Genomic DNA, 26,596 nt, shown 5'->3' on the forward strand with positions numbered 1-26,596 from the left:
CTTGAACTTATAGCCCAAAATAATTGAAGAAAATAATGATGATGTTCACTCCCAAAGGTTGTTACGTTGAATTAATGAGATTGGTTTTCATTTGTACTGCTTTTTTGGGTAGGAACTTCTGGGTACAAGGCATTACTTCTTCCTTACTTTTCAGAGCTTTGATGTTAAATAATTGAATGAGAAATGACAAGTTGTTGAATTGTAGCAGTCTGGAATACACTGAAAGGAGAGAATGATTTAAGTTTGGGGCAGGGGAGTTGTCTTCTGGGACTTGTTATTTGTTCACTTTTAACTTTAGAACTGGTTTAGTAGTGCGTGCTGTAGATGTACTGCTGTTTGGTCAAAACTAGTAGAGGGAAATTAAAGCCATATATGACTGCTTAGGTTACCAGTTTGTTATGTGTTGATGCCCATGTTGCTATCCAAAGCCACATGCGTTTTTGCCATCTGATACTGTGCTGGTGCAAGGCATATTATTCATTGGCTTTTGCATGTCTGTCAGCTTTTATAAGGCAAGAATGTCAGCACAAGGTGCATCCAAGTGAAATGGAGTTGGCCACAAGAAATAGAGTAGCAACTGTTGCTATTTGCAATCCAGACAATGATTTTTTTTTTCTTCACGCTGTAATTTTGGACAACAGCCCTGCTCAGGGCCACAGCATCTGTTAGAAGAGTGATTTAATTTGAATGAAGGATTCTGTAACCACATTTTCAGAGATTTTGGTACAACATGATGTTAAGTTCATGTTTGAAATTATAAGAGACGTGGGTGCTATAATTAGTATTTATCGAAGAAGTAAAGGGAGAAGCCCCCATCTCCCAAAGCATAGCCTAACTTGCATGAATATGTGAGAAATAAGCATCCTTTGTTTAGGATGACTGGTATCAGGATGTAAATCATCCCCAGGAAGACTGTCACCACCTTAGTATAGCTTCTTTCTTCGTAGATTTTGTTTGCATGTATCACAATTAGTGTATCACTCCCAAAGGCAGATTGCTGCTTTAGGTGCAGATGGGTATGTGTAAACCTAAGGTGGTTTATCTAATTTTGATACCCTTGAGAGTATGCCTTTTACAGTCCGTCCTTACACAGATGGTGTTGAAAACAGCTGCTGGAAATAATAGATTTAAGTTTTTCCAGCACTGTAATACTGAAAAGAAGAAAGCAGTAGAGATTCACTTCTGCATCAAGAGCTGTGCTTATAAATTACCCTCCCTGGAATACAGAAACTACAGACATTCTGTATGACATTAAAATGACAGCTGAATCCATTGTGTATTACTCTCCCCAGGCAAAGGTTATAGGAAGCTGTGCTGTTGCTGGCAAAGAAAAAAAAAAAAAAATCCTCAAACCCAACAACCTAAAAAGTATCTGGAAGAGCTTTCATTAATTGTGGGGAATGCGCATGTGTGGGTCCAATACTGAAAGAATTAGAGGATCTGAGTAAAGGAAAAGAGCATAAAATTTACAGATGTACTGATATGAAGAGAAAACAGGGATTTTTTTTTAGTAAAGCAGGTTTATTGTGGTATTTGTAAAATGTTCAATGACTCAACTCGCCTGAAGTTTCTTAGATTCCTATATATAAATACTTTGGGAAGAAAATTAAGGCAAGGATTACAAGAGCTGAAAAGTCAGTTGGTGATTGGCTTTTTGAATGAGACTTTTAAGGGCTATAACTATACACTAGCATTTTTTCATTCTGACTTTTTGTGCATGTGTGTGAACTTTATCATAGGGCCATCATATATTATACATACGTTCCAAAGAGAAAAAGTACACAAGTTGGTTGGGGGTCACTGGAATTCAATGCCTGTATACAGTAAGAACATCTACCAGTAATTTGGTTGGTTCAATTCATGTCAGTCCTATTAAAAGGCTTTGTGCATGTAAAAGAACATGGAAATAAACTATGCAGAAAATCTCTGAAATGTCTGTAGATCCAATTTTTTTTTTGATCTTTCATGCCCCTAAAATACTGAGCTTCTTGTAGAAAATCCTTCTGCAGTGCGCCCTTGTACCTGTGTAATATGTATTTCAAAATAGACTTTAGTTGTGCTGCTATGAAATCACCAGGGATTCTTGAACTCTTTGTGTTTCGGCTCTTCCTTCTTGCTGATAATCCCTCAACTCCAAAAAACCTGTCCTGTTCTAGAAGCCAAAGGACCAGGGTGATGTACTTCTGCCTTTCTGTCCAACAGAAGAATTCTGTTTAGCAGCAGCATTCTTTCGAGGATTTTTTTTTCCCCTTATTTCAAATAAGGCCTTTAGAAGTACAGTGTTAGGAAGCTGTGAGTCTGTTACTTCAATCTTACTACTCCTGTGCAGTGTGGCAACTCTGTGCATACTCTGAGCTCATTAATTATACTCCTAAATGTCAAGTTAGCTAAGAGTTTAAATTTTATTTCCTGTAGGTATTATCAACCCAAAGAATCCTAAGGAAGCACCAAAGTCCTTCAGCTTCGACTACTCTTATTGGTCCCACACATCGGTAAGTTTTTACAAGAGAACTGTTGTTTGTTTGCTTTGGGGTTTTTTGTTTTGGTGGTGTGTTTTGGTTTTGGTTTTTTTTTGTTGACTGATTTAACTTCATTCTCTTCTGATCATGCCATCCCTGTCAGATGTTTCTGCACTGTCTCTCGCATTCAGGTTAAAAGCTTGTCATTGTATGCTGTCTTTACCTGTTTGGGGGAGAGCAGAAAGCTAAGCTCCTTGAGTCTGATAACAAGTTGTAAATGTTTAAAAGACTACTGAAAATATTCTCTAACAATGTTCTACATATTTTGGGAATGAGTGTGAAACACAGTTAATTCAGTTTTGCTGTTAGACAAATGAAAGTTGCTTGAGTTCTTACAGTTCAAGAAGAGTTGTGGTCTGGGTTCCCTTGGAATATCTGGAAAAGACAGAGTAGTGATCCGTGTTTCCGATTAGCTGCAAAAGCAATAAACTCTCATCTAGCTCCTCTGCCCCACCCTCCTGCGAATTGGTGCTAAGGTCTTTCTGACTTCCAGTAATTGTTCTACAGCAGAACTGTGGTGTTCTGCCATCTACCCCTCCCCTGCCTTACTTAATCCAAAGATATAGAAAAAAGGAATAATGCATTTCTCTAAGATTCTTCTCTGCACAAACACAACATTAAACATCTGTGTAGATAATTAGTATGATATTTTTTTCAAGTATATTTACAGAGGACTTTCCTAAATGATCAAGAGAGGACATCAGAAGAAAGAGCATATACACTGAATCCAGCTTTCTGTCAGTAATTTTGTGTCCTGTACCATGCCTAGAGCTTGGATTGCCTCTTGTGACTGGATGTTGGAGTTTGATCAGTATAGTGCCTGAATACCTGAAACGCACTACTTAAAAAATTGAGAATTAATTTCTGCAATTACTGAAGTTTCGTTTGGAACAGGTTCTGTCCTTGTCTTGAGTTCTGGCAAGTGTATTCTTTTTGCCATCTTTAACTTGTCATTTTTTTCATTGCATGTGCAGCAGTGCCTCTTTTCAAAGTGTAACAAACTTCAGTCGAGTGTTTGAAGATAACTTGCTTTGTCCTTACACAGATCTCTGTCACTGGATGCATCTGCAGTAGAGTTTTTGTTTCAAAGTAGCTTTTTTTTTTTTCTTTAATTCAATGTTATATTTCAGTTTTATTGCTAACCTTGATTTTAGCCATAGAAGAATGTTCTGATACATTGTCCTTGACTGGTTCGGGTACTTGCTAATTTGAAATACGTATTGGCATACTTAGGGATTCTGTAGTCACCAGTGAGGTTGTAAATAGAAACCTGGATTGTATTAGGCAGTGGAATCGGACAGCTGCAAGAAAAACATGGTCATTTTATCGATCCGTTTACACTCTTTTAATGTTAACCCCAAACCTTAAACAACTTTTCCTTCTCTTTTCCCCCTGCTACCAGAGTCTTTGTCAAGACCAGCCACTATGGAATTTTTGTAGCTTCCAGCCTTTTGTTCATTTGTATTAGCTCTCTGAACCCTACTTTTGATTTTCTCCCCTCCACCTCCCTCCTCCCAAACACCCTGAATCTCACTTGTCGGTGATCTTGTATGAAACTTTTCCAGTAGTGTCAACAATGTTCACCAAACAGAACTGGTTGGTTTCTTTGTGCAGATCGTTTTCTCAGCATTGATAGAGTGCTGCTGCAAGTGTTGTCATTGTTGTTCTTCTCCAGCTGGTACTGCCTTGGGAAAAAGCTGTGTGTGAAAATGTGCTGTATTTGCCTCTTCCTAAGGGTTTGACCCACAAGATAGAAGTAGATAAAAAACAAACAGTTGCTTTTTGAAATGTTACTTGAATGCTAGGGTAAGACTGTATTTATGCTGTTTTCATGTCTTTTCAGCCTGAAGATCCCTGCTTTGCATCTCAGAGTCGTGTGTACAATGATATTGGGAAGGAGATGTTGCTGCACGCCTTTGAGGGCTACAATGTATGCATTTTTGCCTATGGACAAACCGGAGCTGGGAAATCCTACACAATGATGGGCAAGCAGGAGGAGAGCCAAGCAGGCATAATCCCCCAGGTAGGACAGAACCCAGAAAGGGGATTTATGTTTTAGAGCATGTTCAAACACACGCTTGCTTATAGGCTCTTTTTATATTGCAATAGCAGTTAACAGAGAACCACAGCTTACTTCTGAAGTGAAAGAAGTCTACTGAGGAAAGAGCATTATAAGTAATTTTCCCTTTGTTACTTTTTAAAAAAATTATACTATACATTCTGTATATTTTTCCTACATCCAACTTCTCCACTTCTCCAACAAACTAGTAAATCAAGATGTCCTATTCACGGGGTTTCTTGTCTTCTTCTCTGACTTTAGCTGGGACAGCACTTAAGCACTTTATATTCAGCAGGAATCCGAAAGGTGGTATTACTGATGAACATGTCTGAAACTTTATGTGGAAACAAGTTTCCCAAAGCTAAAAACTGAATAATATATCTTGGTAAGAAATGAAGACATATCAAAACATTGGGAAAAAATATTTAGGGTAACTGAGCACAGCCCAGTGTTACTTTCCCCCCTTGAAATTTGTTTTTGACACTTTCCGTGGAATTTGAAGAAGTTGAGATACCCCCACAAGAAATTTTGGCTGTCAAGAATTTATGCCGTCATCATGAATGTAAGCATTCTATAGCAGTTGGTTGTGTGACCCTTGCTCTAAATGCAGACCTTCCTCAGTGTGTAGGCGCTGACGGTGGCCCAAGTTTGTTGGAAGATAGAGCATTCCTCCATTCCCGAAATAGAAATCTGAGGTTGGGTTTCAGTTTTAATAAGTAAATATGCTGAACAGCTTGAGTCCTCATTCTGCTGCAGGTTTGCAGAAGACATTGGCCCTGTGCCACAGGTGTGAAATGGACAACACGGAGCTTTGTTCCCTGTTAACAGCGTGGGCATATGTACTGAAATAGGTTGCAAGTGATTAGCTTAAAATAATGTTGAAAGAGCTGATGTGATGAAGGACAGAGTTGTTATATCTAAGAATTTTGTTTTTATTACAGTACTATAAAGTAGCAGTGTAAAAGGGGAAATGAGCTGAAAATCTGTGATAATAGCTTTGTGCTAAAGTTTTTTGTTGTGATCTTGATATTCCTGTTTGTTTTTCTGAAACCTCAAATACAAATTAAATGTTTTCCTAAGAAAAACCCAACTTAATAATGCTTTTGTAGATTTAATAATGCTCCTGTTATCTACTGCAGTTTCAAAACAAAATAATTTCCCTCCAATTTCATTGGAGGCCTTCTCATAAAGGCACAACACAACTTGTCTGTTTAGGGAGACCTTGTTGAATCTGTTCTCTTTCTTGTCACATACACAGAAGGTACAGCACAGCCATGTAATGGCCAAGTAATACAGGTTGTTGACATGAAATTCTTATGTGTTGGCAAAATTCCCTGTCTGCCACTCCCTGGTGTGAAACTTAATGATACTTTAACCATGTGTTGACTGAATACTTCAGAGTGTGTACTTTCAAAATCTGTTTATTTTTCATACAGTGGCTTGTAGATATCTGTTCCAGAAACCTCTTTCTACTCTTAATTCCTCTCTCTACCCATGCTTTTTAATCTCCAAATATATATTCATGGCTTGCCCACTGTTCATTTTTTTGTGTCCTTTATTATCTTAATTTTAGGTGTCTCATTTCAGTTACTTGTAGACAAGCACTCCTGAAGTGATAAGCTGCTGATAGTTAAAGTATCCCATATGAAGATACTGTTACCAAATTTTGAAATAATTTCTGTCTATTGATTTAAATCCGAATCTTGGAACTTCAGGACATCAAATAAACAGACTGTTGTTTTTATGAGACTAGAGGAGGAATAAAGATTTTAATCATTCTTTTCTAAAATGATTACTTCCCACTTCAGTTGTTATAGGCTTTTTCTGATTTTATTGTACAGGATAATAATACTGGATAAACCTATAACAGTTGTTGAGATACTATAGAAAATAAGGTTGGATGACAGTGACGTAGAATTGAGATTAAGTATCTTCTCAGTGAGGCTGTATGTGGTTGATGTGGTTGATATAATAGTTTCTTCCCCTGCCCTCACTCTAAAGCTAATTTAATGGCATTCTGACTTGTGTTTAATCTCTTTCCAGCTATGTGAGGAACTGTTTGAGAAAATCAATGACAACAGCAATGAAGAAATGTCATATTCTGTAGAGGTGGGTACGGTGAGGGATCAAAGAATATCAGTGTGCTGGACATCAAACTGAGCTTAGGTGCTGCGTAATTAAGATGCTGACTTCTGATTTAATTTTTTTTTTTTTTGGTAACTTTGTGTCTTTTCTCTGTTTCATGTTTGAGGCAAATGTAAATAAGGCTGGAACTTTTTTTCCCCACAAGGAAATTAGTATACCTTTACCTTTGTAGCAATTCTGAAAGAAATGATGGGCTGAAAAACCTAAACATGCATTTACAGAATTTTTTTTTTTTTTTGACTGCTGGATGGAAGACTTACATGTTTCTTGTCAGTTACTATAGTCATAATTTATACCCTGTATGTCTAGAGGACTTGTCTAGAATAGCTTGGTCACGCAGTCTTACCTGACATCTGTTAGTAAGGTTGGTTTACACAAAAAATTGTTTAAGCTGTGCATACATAAGAAATTTCTCAGTACTTAATTTTTCTTAATTATTATCCTTACTTATGTTGGTCTGTGTTTAGAAAGTGGTTTTCTTATGCTATCATACTGCAGCATTTCTTTTTCTATCTTGTCTCCTTGCCCTGCTCCAAAATAAAAATAAAAGCATCCGCTTTTTTCTTTCTTTTACTATTTTTTCCCCTAATCAGTTTTAATGGCTTGACCTTCAGGCTTCAAAAGAAAGAAGGACAAAAAAGCCAGTAGAAGTCAAATGTGATTTTTATTAATAAATGTGAACTCCAGTCATTACTGCTGCTAAATTACAGAAGTGGGAGATGACTAGTTCTGTGGCTTTGAGTCTGTCTGTTTTAACGCTTTGTTTAATTGTATTTTATTAACATTTGATGTCCTAGTGCTTGAATACCATGGGAGTATCACATTTAGGGTTTGTGAATGAGAAGATTCCCACATTTTCATGACGCTTTTTATATTTGGTACTTGTTTATGGTTCTGATTATGTCTCCAAGCATAGACTTGTCCATGTGAGAGAGAGAAATCATCTCTCTTATAATGGAAATCCAAAATAATGACCATCTGACAAATATGCAGACAAGGGAAGACAGCTAGGCAGAAATAGTCATGAAAATGTGTAAATAGAGTATGTGATCTGTTTTGGATATAGAATTAATTTTTCTGAATTGCACTTACACAAAAAGAGACCTTAATTTTTTAAAACTGCTGCTTACATCTGTAATCTCTCCACAGAATGAAAGTGAATAGCTTACTGTCTCTCTCAATATTTAATATCTTGACTGCTGCAGCTGCTAAGTACCTGTTGGACTGGTATAAGCCTAGTACCATGAAAAACATAAAAATTAAAGAATGCATTTAAAAATAACCTTAGCTTTATAATTTATTTCAAAGGGTGCAGATTTAAGATTACTGTACTTTGAATAATTGTACTGATGACTCGAATACAGCAGGACGTGGGTACAGCTTAGAATCAAAAGTTGCTTCTGCATACAAAGAAATGAATTTATTTCGCTTCTAACATTCATAAGAGATTCCTTGTGAGCAGACTCTTTTTGCCATCTCGTCTGCCTCTTTAGAAAGATAGTTTTGCTGCTGTGTCATAATAAAGCTGTTAAGATGATTGTGAACTCAAGTGTATAATTCTTAATTAAACACCAGTGTTTTTTGAAATGGCCGAGGGGTCTATACCTGGATGCAAAGCCTGCAGCTTACATTGGAGATCTGATGCATGAGACTAGTGACTCTTCTTCCCCTCTGCTCTTGTCTCAAGTTGTTAAATGAACTCAGAATCCCACCAACAACTTTCCAGTAGTGGACTGAGGGAATTTCTACAAGTGTCACTCTGAAATGCTGCGGAGCTGCTTGCAGAGCAAGCCTTAAGAAATGCTAAATTGTCCATGCAAATTCCTGTTTTCAGGTGAGTTACATGGAGATTTACTGTGAGAGAGTCAGAGACTTGTTGAACCCGAAGAACAAAGGGAATTTGCGGGTGCGAGAACATCCTCTGCTTGGACCATACGTGGAAGATCTATCCAAGTTAGCAGTCACGTCTTATACAGACATCGCAGACCTCATGGATGCTGGGAACAAAGCCAGGTTAGTGATGGTAGCGCGTTACATGTTTTTGTTTCTGTTGTGGGTATATATGGCATATAGCAGCAAATTTAAAATATCTTCTGTGATGCATTGGCACTTTTTGAAGAACTCATGTTGTATGAAGAGTATTGTTGAAATATGCACCGATAGATGCTATTAAAAGGCTGAAATTGATTTGTGTGGTGAAATAGCCCTGGAAATCACTGTATTGATATTTAAAGCTTGTAATGGCTTGACATGAGGTATGTAAATAATTATACTGGATGTTAGTTCTGCCTTCGTTATGTACTGTATCACTATATTGGTATAAATAGACGTGTGAACACAGTCTTTTCTTTCATTCAAGTGGTCAGGACTAAAGTTGGCATTCTAGCTTTAGGTTCCGGTTCATTAGTAGTTGTTTTCTTGTCAGCTGTAGGCTCCATTTAACAACGTGTGGGAAAGACTGACATAAACGCTGTGTGGGAAAGACTGACATAAATGCTGCTTGTGTTTTCTTGGGTGTTGTGGTATAAAGTAGCTTATTGAGTACACAGATTGAGGAAGCTCTGTTTAAACTGTGATTAACATGGGAGTAATTCAGGAGTGAAAAATCAAAGGGTTTGTTAATGGTATTTGGTGTGGCTTGGTATTGGTTACAGGGCAGAACATCAACTCTACAGCCTTCTGGTCTTGTTCCTCTCCAGCTGCTTTTAGCCCTGCAGGTAGTTGTACTTGCAGCATAGAGGCTACTGTTTTATAAACATGTCTATATCTGTTCATATTTTAGGACGGTGGCAGCTACCAACATGAATGAAACCAGCAGCCGCTCTCATGCTGTGTTTACAATTGTCTTTACTCAGAAGAAACATGACACAGAAACTGATCTTTCCACAGAGAAGGTATGTTACGGATAAGCAGCGTTCTGACTTGTTTTTCACAATTTTCCCTATAGTCATGGCTGGGTTTAAACTGGACAATTGGCAGTATAGTGAGAGAATGAGAATTAATTGTTTTTTCTGGTGGTTTGTTTAAGGCTGAACTTGCTGCGTGCCTTGACAGCCCTTTTATTTCTTGTGGGATTTTATTTGATTGTAATTCTAAAAACAACTAAATCGTGAATATGTGCAGGAGGAGAATGTATAGGTGAGGGAAAATATAGCCTTAAGGACTAGGTTCAGTGGGGAGCAATACATGAAATGTCAATCTTCCCCAGTCTTGTTCCTAAAACCTTCTGAGGTTTTGCTTGTCAGTGCAAAATACTTTCCTTGTTAGGGCACAGAAATTGGGATGAGTGAGACTTAGACACTTCCTGGAATTTGCATGTTAAAAAGGAGGCACACTGTTTAGCATGGAACAGTTTTCTGGCTTTTATTACTCTGAAATAGAGACACTGCATGCAATGTAGCTGAAATACAGGTAATGGTAATGTTTCTGAACTGACTACTGTGGGCAGATCTGAAAAAATTTATGTATTGAAGACCACCCACCCCCACACACACATAAGACCCTGTAAAATTATCATTAATTGGCATGCAGTCTGTAGCTGTAGTTAGGCCAGTGCTTTATTGTTGGTGTCACTGGGGTCAGGATGAAACATTAAGTTTCTCATCCTTTGAGGTTCTTGTGTTATATGTAGCAGTAATGATTTCTTTTGTCTTGTGTTCTGGTCTGCTCATGTGAGATCTCATTCTCTCTTTTTAGGTATAGTGATACTTAGAGCATATTCAGACACTTCTTATCCATAAGATAACAGCATCAAGCTAGTTGCTTGTGAAAACTTTGTTTGACTGTAGTTTTAAGCACACTGCAGTGATATTTTGGTTTTTTTTTTTTAGACAGTAGAGCTTTTCTCATGGCATAGAATTCCTTGACATTTTGTTCTTACTCTAGTTCACCAAGAGCTAGTTCTTGTTGTTAATGTGCTTTTTCTCTTCAGGTCAGCAAGATCAGCCTTGTGGATTTAGCTGGGAGTGAGCGGGCTGATTCAACTGGTGCCAAAGGAACCCGATTAAAGGTATTGGGCCATTGATGTGTGGGGAAAGAAAGGGTGCACAAGCGTGTGGGGTCTTTGCTTGACAAATAATAAGGAAAAGAAAGGATTGCTATTTTAAGTATAGAAAAAACAGCTGCAAAACTGAAGACTTTTTTTTCCCCTCTCATCGTGGATGTGACATTTGGCTCATTTAGTCTACAGAGATTCATGGCTGAACAATTTTAATTACTATATAATACTGGATTCTGTTTTCTCAGGAAGGAGCAAATATAAACAAGTCTCTCACAACTCTGGGCAAAGTTATTTCAGCACTGGCTGAAGTGGTAAGTACAGCATTTACCTGCAACAATCTTTCTGTAGCTAGTAAAACTGCGACAGTAAAAACCATGGAGTACAGCAGAATCATTCACTGTTCTTGGCCTAGCGTTCTCAGCCAAATTGGGTGTGTGTATTTCAGTAGATGTCCAGTGTTGATGGTATTCTGTGAATGTGATGCAGGCTGGTAGAAACTTTATTTGTCGATAGATTGAAGCATTGGTTTATTTAGCTGTGAAGAAACCTTGCAAAAGAAGCTTGCGTTTGTGTGGAAGATATGTCTGTGTAACAAGCTTTTGGTTCTGCAGAGCAGTAATTTTATTTTTATTTGAAAGAATAATTTTAGAAAACCAACTGCAGCTTAGTTGTTAAAATTTTTAGAAATACTAGTGTAATAATTTGATTATCACTGGCTTTTTTTGCAATGGCAAGACTTAATGTGTTGAGTTGAGTGAGCATATGTTGATCCAAACATAATGTAGGTTTAGAAAAGTACTCTGTCTTTTATGCTTAACTGTTATTTAAAATAAACCAAGTAAATTATTGCTGTTCCTTTTAAAAGTGAGTTCTCAACAGCTGGGACAGGTTGAATATACTTAAGTGCTTTTTAGGTTTTTTTAAATGAAAACTATTTGCATTCATTGGGCTTCTCAAGAACCTAAAATACTATCCAAGCTAACATGGAAGTTACATCTAAAGCTTTGTTAAGAAGCTCATTTTGTATCTTCTTCCTCTTTCTTTAATGCTTTCAACTTAGGATAACTGCACCAACAAGGTATGATGGTCTGAGTAGTAGTGGATGTTGTCTTTTTTTCCTGAGTGTAAGATTTTATTCTCTTCACTTTGGAATCAAAGAGCAGGGATCTTTTATTTCAGATCTTTGAGAAATTCCTGTGACTATAAATTATAGTCATGAAGCCTGAGAATTATCAGTACTAACAAATGTTTACACATTTAAGTATCTATTTAGGAATATTGTTTTATTACATTCCTGCTCCTGATTTGATGATTTTCCTTGGGAATATTTACTTTTAGTATGGATAACTTTGTCTTTACTTTCATGCATCTACTCTCAATACTTTTCTTCTTTACCCCATGTGATAGATTGTAGGCTATAGTCAATTCTAGATTTCAGCTTTAGCATCTGGTTCTTACCTGCCCTTAGTAATTTTACTTGTCCATTGTAAGGTTATTCACCTTTTGCAAGGGACAACAGAACTATTGCAAGACTAACACTCACATTTTAAGCACCTCTTGAGTGTTAAGAGGAGTTTCACACAAATTATAATCGGGCCTTTTAGTGCAAAGCCATATCCTGTGTTAAATGTTGTGTGGAATTAAACTTTTGGCATCTCTTGAAGCAAGACGTTTGCCTACTAACTGTGTAAGTAAATGGATGACCCAAGACTCACATTCTGTTATAGAGCTTTTGAAGTTAATCATTGTTTCTTTTAGACCAAATAAAGAAGCTAGGGAAAGGCTTTACAATGAAATTTGGTGGGAAGTCTGCCAAAGGTGCTGGGAAGGCCCTCTTCTCTTGTGGGGAAGTTGTGCATTTGTCACTACTGATTTTGGGACAAAGTACTTAGATACTTGGGCCTTGTGGCCTTGTGCTTTGGTTTGAGTAGTCTCTAAAGATTTTATCTTTCTTTTTTAAAAAAAGCCCAAACAACACACAAAACGCCCCCAAACCACCTCCTTTATACTCATACTTCTAATTTCAGTGTTCAAGTGTACAGCTTTTCTGTCCTCAAGTTTCCTAATAACTGCTTACAGAAACACAGAAGTCTTTTCACATGTGCACCTGTATCTCTGTAGCCATGTAATAGACTTTTGACTGCTCTGAAAAGATGTAACTTTTCTAGGAAAGGAAAAGTGAATCTTCCCATGAAAGAGTAAGGGTTTACTGCTTAAATTCTCTTGGAATGGTGTTAGAACACAGAATTTAAATGTCAGGAAGATATTCTTCATACACAGAAAAACCTTTCTGAAGGTAGTGCATTAAGGGAGTTCTGTGAGCTGCTTATCATCATCTGTTTAGATGTCTGAATGTGTTACATGTTATCTAATAGCAAACTCAGCAATCACTTGTGCACCTGAGATGGGCCACCCCTCTGTTTAGATAGCATGTGTATGCTGTCATGGTTCTTTTAATACCTATACTATAATTTTTATGTCTTAAATATTAATTTTCCATTTGGTGTCTTATTTTTCAGTAATGTGTTCTTTCTTTGTAGAGTAAAAAAAAGAAGAAGACAGACTTCATACCGTACAGGGATTCTGTACTAACATGGCTTCTTCGAGAAAATCTAGGTATGGCTGACATGCCTGTGCCAATATGAAAAGAAATTCTCACTAAATTTTCTGACTGTTTTCAACTTACCTAATTTAAATTCATATCAAGTGTGAGGTTAAATATTTCTGGTAGTCAAATGTGAGCCATGTAGTTCCACCTTTTGTTAAAGTTACAACTCTCCTATGATTTTTTTTTTTATGTTCATTAGTAATGTAGAATAATAGTTGAATTCTATATTTTATTGAAAATACTGATATTTAGAAGGCAATTAGTGCCTAGATTGTGCACTCTAGTTTCATCTAAAATCTTGCCTGCTCATTATAGGTGGTAACTCCAGAACTGCGATGGTTGCTGCTTTGAGTCCGGCAGACATAAACTACGATGAAACTTTGAGCACTTTAAGGTACTTTCTTTTTGTCTGAGATGGATATGGGTAGCTGTTGGCTCTAATGGCCACATTCTATCTTCCAAATCTTTGTGTTATTATATTTTGAGAAAGTCTGTGGGGAAGAAGACTAGACTGGCAAGAACTCAGTTACCCCAAAAGAGGAAAACCGATCTGTTGTATGTGAATAGGGAGCTAGGGATTTATTGCCAACTCTTAACTTGAAAAATCAAACTCATCTTCTCTTTGTATGTTCTTTTCCAGTGTGGTCCCTAAAATAGAGCATATTAGTCGAGCTTAGGCTTCAAAGCACTGAATAAAGAAAAAAGAAAAAACATGTTGTTTGTTGTACATATTGTTAATCCATCTTGAATAGGACTTGTCTTTTTTGCAGTAATATCCTGTATTAAATACAAATTCAAATGAATGATTGAATATAATCCAGGATTCTCTTCTGTCACACAGCTGGAAGCTAAATGTCTCCTATATTGCTGCATTCCTCTGTTGCATATAATTTCTATGTTCATTGTAAGGTTTCATTGTTTTGGTGTGGTTCCAGATATGCTGATCGTGCAAAACAGATTAAATGCAATGCTGTTATCAATGAAGATCCCAATGCCAAACTGGTGCGTGAGCTGAAGGAGGAGGTGACAAGGCTTAAGGATCTCCTGCGTGCCCAAGGGCTGGGAGATATTATTGACAGTAAGTGGATTAAACAGACCTTACCATCTTGAGGTGGGTTTCTCTTACCAAGGAGGGAGAGCTGGGCCTGTGGGAGAAAGGGGTTTAAAACTTGGAAGTTAAATGTAGGTGCTGATATTAAATTTTGAACATGGTTTTAGCAATGGTAGCCTCTTCTGTCTTTAAACAACTGATCCTAGGATTGTCTGTAGTGTTGACAGGCCACCTTCAAACTCTCAAGTTAAAACATGGACACTGAGTTTCCTGTCACTGTAGAAATGATTTTGTGTAATAGAACTTACACATTCAGGAGTTGTTATAGTAAGTTATGGAGGGCTTGTTGTTAGGCTGCCAATAAAAGAAGAATAGTTGAGATATAGAAACTTAATTTTGTACTGAGAAAGAAAGCATCTTTTCTTCCTCCTCAAAGGGTTAATGTTATTAGTTGATACCTGACTTCAATGCCATCCTTGCTCAGAAAGGAAAACAATGGCTAATTCCTGTTAGACAGTGTCCCGAGTGACAAACGATTTGTCATCTCAAAATAACTAGCTATCAAACAGCTGCTTGTGAATAAATAATGAATTCTCTTGGGGTGAGATTTAGAGTTAGGTTGGCAGAGCAGTATTGTACTGTTTTGCTTTGCCAGCAACCTCTTAAAGCACCAGAACACACTTGTGCCTGAGTTATTTGCTTGTCCTCATTCCAAACAAGGCAAATAAACTAAAATTTTAGCTGGTACATTCTTCTGTAATATGAACAGTGACTTAATTCCTAGTGAAGGAGATGCCCATAGAAACACAGAATGAGTTCCAGGGGATTAAAAGATTCGTTGACTTAAAGAAGAAAAAAAAAATCATAAAAGTGAATGTTGCACCAGTTTCTGATTTGTCAGAGCTTATTTGCGTGTGAAGCAGAAGTCCCGACGTAGTCACACACTGCTTAAAGATGTGTAACATGTATTTACCTTTTTGTTTGCTTGTTTTCAAGAGAATGGGGCCAGAAGACAATGAAATGCAGGTGTTTTCATGCTTGGTACAGTCTGAGGTTTTTGGTTCTAAATCAAAACTGAAAATACTATGTGTTACTGAAAATTGTGTTTTGTTTCTTTAAACATCAAGTAGTATTCTCTTCCCTTCCTGTGGCTAGTGAACCTTCAATTTTGATCCTTCTTGTATTTTCCCTCCTGCTTCCTTTCAGTTGATCCAATGGGAGATGAATACTCTGGAAGTGGAGGCAAATGTGTGTATTGTGTGATTCTCTTTTTAACCTGCTTTCTCTGGGTCAGCTTTTAACTGAGCTTTGCATGCCAGCATTTCTCACAGGGAAATCCCAGACAGAACACTCACTGTGGAATGCAATGCAGTTTCATGGAAACTAGCTTAACCAGCATTTCTTAGATTGAGTCGACAGTCAAAAAGTGCAAAATTTAAAATGCAACATATGTTCGTTGCTTTCTTTCTGGCAGAATATAGAAGGGAGAGTGGTAATTCCTTAGTCTGTTTTCATGACAGCCAACAGTTTAGATTTGAGCTAGAAAATCTTTTTCTCAAATCTTTCTCAAGTTCCTCAGTTGAAATGGCTTCTGCTCACCTAGCTTCCTGGCCTTTTAACATCTCTTTTCCACCTAGAAGTATTTGTTTTAAATGTGTCAATAGATGAACTCAAGATGAAATGTTATCAGTTCTTCCTGGAGACTGAGATTTATTTATTTTGTATAGTCTCTTTAAAAAAAAAAAAAGTTGCACATCTTATGCTGATGAAGGTCTCTTATTTGAGCTCAAGTACTTGGTTGCAGATGATTAACTCAATAGGGTTAAAACCAGTCAGCAAATAGCATTTTATTTCTGTTCTACTGTTTGCTTTTATGAAAGGGAAATAGACATAGTCCATTGCAAGAGAAATGTATTCTATGTAGGTTTTGGGTTGGTAGACTTTTTTAAACGCTTTCAGTCAGTCGTCTTCACCCTCACTCAAAGAATATCAACTGGAAGAGATCTGTCTGAAATTTCCTACAATTAAAGCTACTGGTCGTGTAAAGACTCATCCTGGCCTTGTCTTATGTTCTGATGCTGCTTCCAGCGTGTGCATATGTCATCTGTGTGAAAGCTGCAGCCTCCAGGAGAAGTGTGCATGATGTTGAGGGTTTTGGTTCTCTGTGGTCACAGCAACTGTGAAAGCTATTGCAAGTGCCACTTCCTTTATCTTCAGGAGTGCATGTGTCTATTGCCCTTTTGAGACTTCATCCTCCCTGCTGTCATGCCTGCTTTCCTCATCCCGATGGCATTCCCTTAACCTGCTTTTCTTCTGTTAAACTCCCACCCCTGCTTCCTGTATTTGCAGATGGTGGTTTTCAAACTGACCTGATGCAATCATCAGTTTCATGAGGCTGAAACAGCAGGTTGAATGTGGAGTGAACTAGGGCATAAGGCTGACAATAGCAGAGTTGTTCAGGATAAGAGTAGAGGAGGTGTAGGAGGATATGGAAATTTATGCAATGTCTGGGTGAGCACCTCATTTTTCTAAGTGTGAAGCCCTTGTTTATAACTTGCAAGGTCTGGTTTGACCTGTTTCTTTCCTAAGGATACTTATTTTAAAAGATTTGTTTTTGAAATAGAATTTAAAACCATCAAAATTATTAAAACTGAGCTGTTTAGTTGTCTGATATTTCCATGTTAGAAGATTTTTTTTTTTTGGTGTGTGATTATTCTGAGGATATGGTTTACAGACATATCTGAGAAGCTAAGTTCTCAGATATATTTAAAATAAATTGCCTTTGGATATTTGTTCTTAAATCATTCATACACCTTTTTCTTGTTTTCTGTCTTTCAGGGAGGCATCTTTCAGGCCTCCAGGTTGTCAGGCTACAAAAGCTGCCTTATTAAATTTTGGGGGTTTTTAAGGCCTTCCTCTTCTAAACTAAGACCAAAAAGCTTTAAAGCACCTTCTGAAGTATGAGAGCCTTATCAGATATTTCACTGATTGGGCATCTTAGATTTCCATAAGGAGGGTCACGAAGTAACATAATGATGTTATTGTGAACTTGTGTTCTCTTCTCCCTGTCATGGACTCACAGGTGATTACATACTCTCCTGTGAGAATTTAAGGAGGAGTAGTTCTTTGTCCTCCTAGTCTGGGTGGTTCAGCCGCAGAACCACTGCTGTGATAAAGATTTACTGAATCATCATTTTAGATTAAAGGAGTCTGGAAGAGAATGTTTTGCTGAGTTTAAGAGGTTGGTGTCTGTTCAGACTTCAGCCCACAATGTCACTAATCTCATGAGGAACTGAATCTGCTCCCGGTCTGAGCTCCATGGTGCTCAGTTTAATGTTCAGTTAGGAAGAGGATGTTTTATTTTTTGGCAAGTGTGTAATTCATTTTTTCAGGTTTTTTTGGTCAAAATGGTTTATGATGCAGTCCTTACTAATAATCCTCAGGGTCTGAACTGAGTTATTGTTATGTTATGGATACTAATATTAAAAGATTTGTTTCAGAACTGCCATCTAAAAATTAAAAAACTTGTCTTGTTGCTGCTTAAATGCTTTCCTCTTACACTGGTATTTCCTTCCTTTCCTTTTTCCTCTTCCTTCCCTCTTCCTATTTTCCTTTTTCCCATCTTTCTGCCTTCCCTCTGTCTGTGTGTCTCTCTCCCAGATTTGAAAGATTTTCAGAACAATAAACATAGATACTTGCTAGCCTCCGAGAATCAACGTCCTGGCAATTTTTCCACAGCCTCCATGGGGTCCCTCACTGCATCTCCATCCTCCTGCTCTCTCAGTAGTCAGGTGGGCTTAACATCTGTGTCCAGTATACAGGAAAGAATCATGTCTACACCTGGAGGAGAAGAGGCAATTGAACGTTTGAAGGTAGGTATCGCTGTAGATTAAGGAGGCTATTAGTTTGGTCTTTTCCAAAGCTAAATAGCGGTGAACCCTGGAGAATTTTCCTTCATAAATATGTCTAGTATGCTACTGTTTCTGTAGGAAGTTGTCTGAAACCCACTTGCACCTTAAAAAGGGCACTTAACTGTGGTGGGGTAGAAACTGGCACAACCTTTCCTGTTAGGATTATTTAGGTTTAATTGTGGCCTGGAGTGACAACTAAATTATAAATGAAAATCTTGATTCTTGTTTACAGGTCCTCTGATGCAGTGGTAATTATGGAAAATTTGAGTATAAGTATAGATTTCAGGAGGTCTGGTCAGCATTAGTGTGGACAAAGTCTGACTAGCAAATGCACTTGGCTTTCAGAAAACCAAATTACCCCAAAGTTGAAAAAAGGAGGAAGAATAATCCTGCTACTGTTGTATTCACCCAGCCCCCACAGATTAAAATGTGAAGCACACAGAATAGCATGCTTTATCCAGACAATAGCGGCCTTGTCCCAATTCTGCATAGAATTGAACCACATCAAAAGTGCATTACAGTGAAGTATTTCTTAATTTTTATGAAAGCCCCCCCCAATCTCCATGGGTGGATGAGTGGGGAGGGCTGGCTGTGTTGAATCTATGCTTCTTTCTCATGTCTTGTCCATGAGACACTGCCACAGGGATTGGAATGGGCTGGAACAGACACTGCATATCCCTTTCCTATTGGAAACCGGCTGTTGCTATGGAAATAACAGTGTGGTCTCTGCAGTTCTTGGCATCCAGTTGCTGAATGATGTCTGTAAATCAGATTTTAAAAAACAGAGAAAAGGAAAAATAATTTGGGTGGTTCAAATTAAAGTTTAACTGTGGTTAGATATGAAGTTGTCTTCTCAGCTTGCCTTCAAGGCTATTTACCCTTTCAAAATTAATTTTAAAATTTTTAAGTGCTGGGAGTACTTTTTATATCCAAAATTAATTTGAGGTCTAGAACTGAGCACAAACTGCACTTGCTTTGTGTATTATGTGAAGAACTTTGAGAGGAATGGTAAAACAGCTTCTGGGATTTTCACACAGGAATCTGAGAAGATCATTGCAGAGCTGAACGAAACATGGGAAGAGAAGCTGAGGAAAACTGAGGCCATTAGGATGGAAAGGTCAGGAATTGGAAGTGCTGTAAATGTGGATGGTCTCTAGAAAATGGAGAAGGGTGGAAAATGGAGACTGTTACTCTGTTCAGAATCAATGGAACAGCAGAGTAACGCTTAGTGATAATTCTGCTGAACTTTGTGTTATATATAACAGTAGGGGCAATGCTGAGAGAAAGCTGTGCTCTTTCCTGTATTTCCTACAGTTAGTGTTTACCACTGTAATTCAGGTAACATCCTAAGCTGCTTCTGCTGTGAAGCAGCATGGAGTCCTGGTCTCTTTCTTCTCCCATCATTCTCTTACATTCCAAAGATTCTAGCCCTAAAGTTAAGCAGAAGATAGTAAGTTTTTGGTACCGGAGTATCTAAAACTATGAAACAGCTCCAGCTTTGGTTTGAGTTGTGCTTTGAGCAACAAGATGGATTCTTAATAATTGTCAGAAAGTGGGTGCAACCAAACATAACATTAATTATTAGAATATTAAAAGCTTAAAAAAATATGTAAGGGGAACATCTTTGCCTGGAAACAATGTGATTGAGCAGTCTATGAAAGCATGAGAGGTGTATGAAGAAAGTGGATGGAGATTCATTGTTCACTGACAGAGCTAAGGGACTTTAAGGCTGACGGGCGATTTGAAACAAATAGGAATTATCACAATGCATAGGTAAGCTGTGGAAGTCTTTACTGCATGATGTGGATGATGGTAGGAGTTGAATTAAAAAAAAAAAGACAAAACCTCAAAAACAACAAAACAACCTTGGATATCGGTTTAAAAGAAATGCCACAATTCTGGAAATTCCTTAGGAATAAATTGGTAGATTCTGAGAATACTTTGGGGAAAATATCACAGTATTTACCATGTTCTTATTCTTCTGTGTTGGCATCACTCTTGTACTGTGTCAAAACCAAGAATACTTGTTACATGAACAGTTTGACCCAATACAATCCTTTGTATGTCTTAAGAAGGAGAGAGTACTTTCTCTATTAGATCAGGAAGAGCCAGTTAAGTCTTTGTAAGTTAATGAAAAGTGGTAGCTCCTTTTACATAAATTAAATATTGAAATTTAGAACAGATTTTAACCTTCCTTAAAGAAAGCAATGACTGTAATGTCCTAAAATGTACTTATCTTGTGATACATGGTTGCACTGAAATGCTGTTAAATCTCTGTAATATTTTTGTTGTTGCCATTCTGCAGGCTATAAACTCTAGGACTAAATTCTAGAAACTTGCTCTATTGTGTTATGAGGTGGTGACAGTCCTGGCTACATGGTCGATGGATAGGCTGGTTGAAAGTCTGATATATTTCATTACATGGCTTTCATTAGATCTTATTTTACTGAAGAAGCCTAAAATATGGTAAATATCTTTTTTTCTCTCAGGGAGGCATTGTTGGCTGAAATGGGAGTTGCTATTCGGGAAGATGGAGGAACATTGGGAGTCTTCTCACCTAAAAAGGTAGAGAAAATTGCTAACTGTTGCATCGTGTATCCAAAAGGCTGAGGCTGGGAGGAGAGGGTGATGAGGGAGCTGCCATTCATACAAGGGCTTGTATTCATGTAAGATACAGAAGAACATAAATGAGGTTTTGACCCTTACTAGTAAGTTTCTTTTACAATATCTTTTTGGAAGTAGCTTTAGTGTTAGAATCTATCAAAACACCCTCCATCTAAGCATTATTTTGCCCGTAATAACGAAGTTGGATGCTGTTCCTCATGCAAGTGATGCAACATAATGCTTTTAGGGAGCTGCAGAAAGAACTGCGGGTGGTAGCTTCCATTGGTTGTTAAAGTAGGGAAGCATGTTCTAGCCTAATACACTGATGAAATAGGAGCAGCGTGAAAAGTTCATGGGGGGACTTCTGATATCAAAAAATGGTTGAACTTTTTTGTACTTTCCTTTAGAAAAATCTGTGCCGCAAGGAGAAGCGTTTGCAGCTCCTTGCATATCTGTCGATTTGGCAGTAACTCAGAAATGCTGCCTCTTGGATTGTTGTTGCCATTTTCTGCAGTAGCTGTGTGTGACCTTAATATACTCTACCTATTCTTCTTTGAGATACCCAGGAAAGTTTTGAAGTCTTGTTTTAGTGCTCTTCCTTGAATTTCTTTGTTAATCCTTCTTCCGCCTTGGAAAAAGGGATTGTAATCTAATGAGCCACTGAACATGGGGGATGCAAGGGAGTATTTCTTTTGGTACACATCAATAGTTCTATTTCCTGAAATTTGAAAGAAGCAGAACTGTGCAGGAAAAGGGCATAAACTAGTGCTATAAATATAAAATGATCAAGTTAGTGAAGAAGCTATCTATGGAGTTAAAGCAGAATTATTGCACAAGGGAAAGAACATACTTTCTTGTATTGCAAAAATCTTTGAACAAAATTCACAGGGTAATATTCTAGCTGAAACTTGCATGTGCAAGTGTGTAACAAACAATCTAAGATTAAATGGGGACCTATCTAGAGGCACTGTACAGAAATACAGTACAGCAGAATTGGTTAAACTGTTTAATCCTTCTCTTAAAGTAGTGTTAGACTGTTATGTTTTGAGTCGGTGGAACTCTGGTTTGCCTTTGGTATATACTCCAGAAATGCCTAAGGTTTGTGAAGACACTAAGTCGTTGAGTGTTCTTTAAATTTCTTTCTCTTATGTTATGGATCCTCATCTCCTTTTAGATTTTCCCTCAGAGGCCCTCAGCTCTTTTTGATGACTCTTTTGGTGCATTTTCAGCTGATCAGGTTTGTGTATAAATGTCAGCTGGATTAAGTAGTTGCTTTGGTACTAGATAGTATTTATTTTTACCCATATAGGATTTATTAGGAGAAATAAAACTCCTGACCTAGTCCTGTCTGCCTCTGTTCCTTGCTATCCTTGCACTTCAGTTTCATTAGTTCTTCTTCTAGTAACTGTGGCTGCTGTTGTGAAACTTTAGGAGATGTACATAGAAAATTGAAGGGTATTTTTATAAAGGCTTTACACTTCTGAGGTACCAGTATAGATCTAATCATATGCTGCTAGGACAGCACTTTGTTTTTACCAGCTGAGCTGTAAATTGAACTCTGTAAGGTAAACTTTGCCCACTTCACAAATTAAAAGGTATCATGTTGTGCAATCATTGCTGTATCTGCTGCTTTTGCCTTGATGGCAGAAAACTTCTTGAAATGGGTTGTGGAAATTGAATTGCTTGTGCTCTCATCAAAGATGGGAGCAGGGAAAATCCCTCAGCTCCTGCTTGAGGAATGCTGTACGGGAGAAAGTTGAAGGCATAACTGTCTGTGGATGAATGAGTTGCCTTTGCTAGCATCATCTTGCATGTTGTTGAGTTTTATTTCTTACAGAGCTCTGTTGCCTGTGAAAGACCCATTCAGACTTTGATTTAGTGTAGTAAATGAGCTCGGATGCTAAAGCATGTGTGTATAAGGTACAGCATTATTTTCAAAGTGTCCAAGTGGTACAAGTCATAGTGGTGTTACAGCAGTTGACGATGTCTGGGATTGGTTTCTCTCCGGTTTTCTCTTGATTTAAGAGCTTTATACAGCTCCAAACGTTCACCTGAATGCAGTGAATAACGATGATGGCATGGGACATCTTCAGCTGCGGTTTTAGGTGGCCGCTATAGATTTAGGTGTGACAAAGGTGTGTCTTTTTTTTTTTTCCCTTTCTGTTTTTTAGTTAAATCTTCCATTGGGCAATTGACAATCAGACTTCTTCATTCAAAGACAAATTTCATTGTGAATGTCCAGTAATTTTTGAGCTTCTGTAAACTGAGTGTTGTTAGCATCTGTCTTCAGTAAACGTTTTTGCAGTGAGAGTAAGTTGACGGAAGCAATGTTTCCAAGGAATTGTAGCCAAACTTATTTCCTTTTGTTAAATTTATTCTATTTGAGAGTAACAAAGGGGCAAGTGGCTTATTAACAGTCTTATTTCTCTTTTATCATATTCTTTAATTCTGTTTAACCATTTTTGCCTTTTCTTTTGTGCTTGTGCTTACTGCTATCTCACTGGCTAGATTTTCACACCAAGGCCTTGTGACTTGTTTGCTGATTCCAGTGGGGTTTTTTCACCAAAGAAGGTTGGTTTAGTGACCGTAGTGGATTTAAATTTAGAAGAACTTTAGATGAAGAGCTTTTTAGCTATTTGTATCAGAGAACGTTGGTAGTTTTAGATTTTCTTTTGATGTTAAACTTTGCCAAATGAACACCTGACCTGTATTACCCAAGAAAAGCCAAAGTTGATTCCACATCAGTTTCAAAATTTTACTGAAACAACCTTTTCTGCTGTTGGACTTCCCTTTACCAAAGTTTACAGAGACTTTACAAGTAATTTTTTTTTTTTTCCCAGCTGAAGCCTTTATTCCCTCTATTGATTGATATTTCAGATAACAGGTTACATTTGAAAAAATGCATTGTGAAATGACCTTGATATACATAGCAAAAATGCTGGATTAATATACATCCTCCACAGCTGTGGGAAGAAGACTGAAAGTAGATCCTTGGTGCTTAATTAACTTTTCTCTTTGTTCTTTCAGACTCCTCATCTTGTAAACCTTAATGAAGATCCACTCATGTCTGAATGTCTGCTTTACTACATCAAAGATGGTATTACTAGGTGAGGATTGGTGCTAATATGCTCTGAAGTCTGCTTCTTTGCTTGCTCAAATCCCCATGCTGGGGACAGCCTGAGTTTAAGTAATAATTGTGCCTTGAGCTATTCAACTTGCAGGTACTAATGAAGCATGAGATTGCTGTAGGTGGAAAAAAGTACAGAAATGCATTTTCTTTTAAGTTGATTCTGTGCTTTAAAAGTAATGTTTGCAGTCACTCAGCTGTATAAGAAGTTTGTTACTGCACCTGGGCAGTAAAAGGAAGCATGATATCCCTTCTAAGATACAGGAAAACAAAAGTAATAAAACTTATTGAAAATGCCTTTGAGATTTTGATGAGTGGAGGATTGAAAACCTTAGTACTTGATAAAAGCAACTGGAATATGGATGAATGTTCTCTTCATTATTTAAATAAACTGTTATCCATGCCTCTGCACAATTAATGTATTCTGCATTCACCTATATGAGATTAAATTTTATTGTCAGATATGGAATTTAAAATGGATTTTATTCCAAAACTTGTCAAAACATCTGGGAGAAGAGAGGGTGATTTTTGTTATCTTTGGAGCACTAAGCCATGTTTGGTTGCTTAGTTTGTATATTCCTGGTGAAGAGTACACAGACAGGTGCTGTTGTGTGGTGCTACTCTAATGTGCGTAGGACCTACTGAAAAGAATATCAAACTTGTAAAGAATTCAGCACAGAATGATGAATAGGATATCTTAGGGCTTAAGAAATCATAAGTTTCGAGCATAGCTAGCTGACATCAGAAATGTGTAGAATAATAAGTACTGCAAGAACTTTATAAACATGGCATTGAAAATTAAGTTGTCCATATCTAGAATTGCTCAAATATTTGAGTGTGGAATGGACATAAATCTTCATGCACCAGGGATACAGCCAACCTCTTGCTGTCTGGAAACTGGATGAAACTGCTTGTGGCATCAAGTTACTCAGCAAGAGTCTCCTGAGCCATTTTTGCTCCTTTTTTAAAGTGCAGATGGTGATTGTTGGAAGTGATGATCACTCTATGCCAGCTGAAATGCACCACTGGAAGTTCCTGTCACTTTTTTTTTCTTTCTGTGTCCCTTTGCTAAAGGGAGAAGGGGGTACACAAGAGGGAAGGAAATGCATTAAACCCAGAGGTGTTTAACATTTCAATTCTCTCTTTAAATTACATGTTTTAAGAGAGAGAAAACTTACCTTTTCTTTTGTCAAGCTGTTATCTTCCAAGTCATGGTAAATCTGGTAAGTTCTCTGCAATGCAGAGTTAGCGCTAGTTCAAACCTTTAAACTTGAAGGCTAGTCTTAATAGTTTAGACTTTTTTTCCGGGATATTTCTGGGCTGTATTGTCCTACACAGAGTTGTAGAAAGTGTCTGATTTGCTCTTTAAATATCTTTTGTTGGACCCAGGGTTGGCCAAGCTGATGCTGAGCGGAGGCAAGACATTGTATTGAGTGGAGCTCATATCAAAGAAGAGCACTGTATCTTTCGAAGTGAGAGGAACAACAATGGTGAAGGTAAAAAAACTACTCCTAGCAAAGTATTGATGAATCTTTCACTCCTCACTTGATAGTTGGTCAAGAAATACTGTCATTTGAGAGTTTCTCTTACCTCAAGAAAACCATTGGCTTTGACTTACTGTTTCTTGAGTTTTAGGGGAAGAAAATTTAAGTAATAATATCTTCAAATTGCAGGCTGCAGTCAGTATCAGAGTTAAGTTCTGATCTTGTTAACTATAAACATAAAAATTCAAACAGAAAAAATAATAATTTCAAACTGCAATATGTGGAGATGTCAGTAGTATTGATTTTCTCATGGGATTTTATTTCTTTTTTAACCAGCATGGCATCAAGGAGTGCTTCACTTGTATCTGGTTTTGGTGTTAGTGGGAAGATAGGCAGAAAGTGAGAGGTCTCTGGGGTTTGCACACTTCTGTTTCTGTGTAATGCTCTCTAAAGTCTCACTTGTCCATGTTGTTTTCTTCATAGTTATTGTTACTTTGGAGCCTTGTGAACGATCAGAAACCTATGTTAATGGCAAGAGGGTTGTGCAGCCTGTGCAGTTGCGTTCAGGTAAGAAATGTTAGAACAGATTTTTCTCTAGATTCTCCATCTAAGCATTGTCCATATGTGACATTTGCATCATATGTAGAGAATGCTGGGTGCTGTTACAGGACAGCAGTGTTACTTTTTTGGAGTGTAGCTTTTAAACAGAAGTTGGTACCATCCTCCTTTTGGCAGAAGTTCGTTTTCTTTTATTCTTTGCTGCACTAGCTGTAAGTGTACTTAAAATATTCACTGCCACGCAGCATCCTGCTTGTCCTTCTGCTTACCCTGATATTATTCAAATACATTCTTGCCCAAGCCTATTGCCCTTGGCAGTCTCAGTGAGACAGAGCAGACAGACTGCCAGTTGCTGATGGAAAATTCCCAGTTTCCTGGCAAAGCTAAGATATGACCCTCTGCAGGAGTACAACAGCTTCTCTTTGCTCTCATTAATTTCCCACTCAGTCCCCTACATTCCTTTAGAAAGGCATGTGGGGGAAGAATTAGGAGGGTGTGACTTCCCTGAATTATGAGTTTGAACCTATCTC

General features: G+C 37.6%; 1 protein-coding gene across 16 annotated transcripts in view; it reads left to right on the forward strand.

Moving 5' to 3' along the window:
- Positions 1–26,596, forward strand: part of KIF1B (kinesin family member 1B) — a 96,149-nt gene that overhangs the window by 19,248 nt on the left and 50,305 nt on the right. For 6 of the 16 annotated variants that reach the window (XM_074848481.1, XM_074848490.1, XM_074848491.1 and 3 more), the window contains exons 3-19: positions 2,416–2,492; positions 4,363–4,542; positions 6,622–6,687; positions 8,558–8,736; positions 9,506–9,617; positions 10,655–10,732; positions 10,969–11,034; positions 11,784–11,801; positions 13,264–13,339; positions 13,647–13,725; positions 14,267–14,409; positions 18,121–18,254; positions 19,331–19,410; positions 20,783–20,858; positions 23,925–24,004; positions 25,414–25,520; positions 25,992–26,075. In XM_074848481.1, coding sequence (XP_074704582.1) covers positions 2,416–2,492; positions 4,363–4,542; positions 6,622–6,687; positions 8,558–8,736; positions 9,506–9,617; positions 10,655–10,732; positions 10,969–11,034; positions 11,784–11,801; positions 13,264–13,339; positions 13,647–13,725; positions 14,267–14,409; positions 18,121–18,254; positions 19,331–19,410; positions 20,783–20,858; positions 23,925–24,004; positions 25,414–25,520; positions 25,992–26,075 — 1,635 coding nt within the window. Of the gene's footprint in view, positions 1–2,415; positions 2,493–4,362; positions 4,543–6,621; positions 6,688–8,557; positions 8,737–9,505; positions 9,618–10,654; positions 10,733–10,968; positions 11,035–11,783; positions 11,802–13,263; positions 13,340–13,646; positions 13,726–14,266; positions 14,410–15,588; positions 15,631–18,042; positions 18,255–19,330; positions 19,411–20,782; positions 20,859–23,924; positions 24,005–25,413; positions 25,521–25,991; positions 26,076–26,596 lie in introns of all 16 variants that reach the window. The other 10 variants (XM_074848478.1, XM_074848482.1, XM_074848483.1 and 7 more) reach the window with 4 other exon arrangements.

The sequence above is a fragment of the Strix aluco genome, chromosome 22 (genome assembly GCF_031877795.1).
Source record: "Strix aluco isolate bStrAlu1 chromosome 22, bStrAlu1.hap1, whole genome shotgun sequence".
Lineage (NCBI taxonomy): Eukaryota > Metazoa > Chordata > Aves > Strigiformes > Strigidae > Strix > Strix aluco.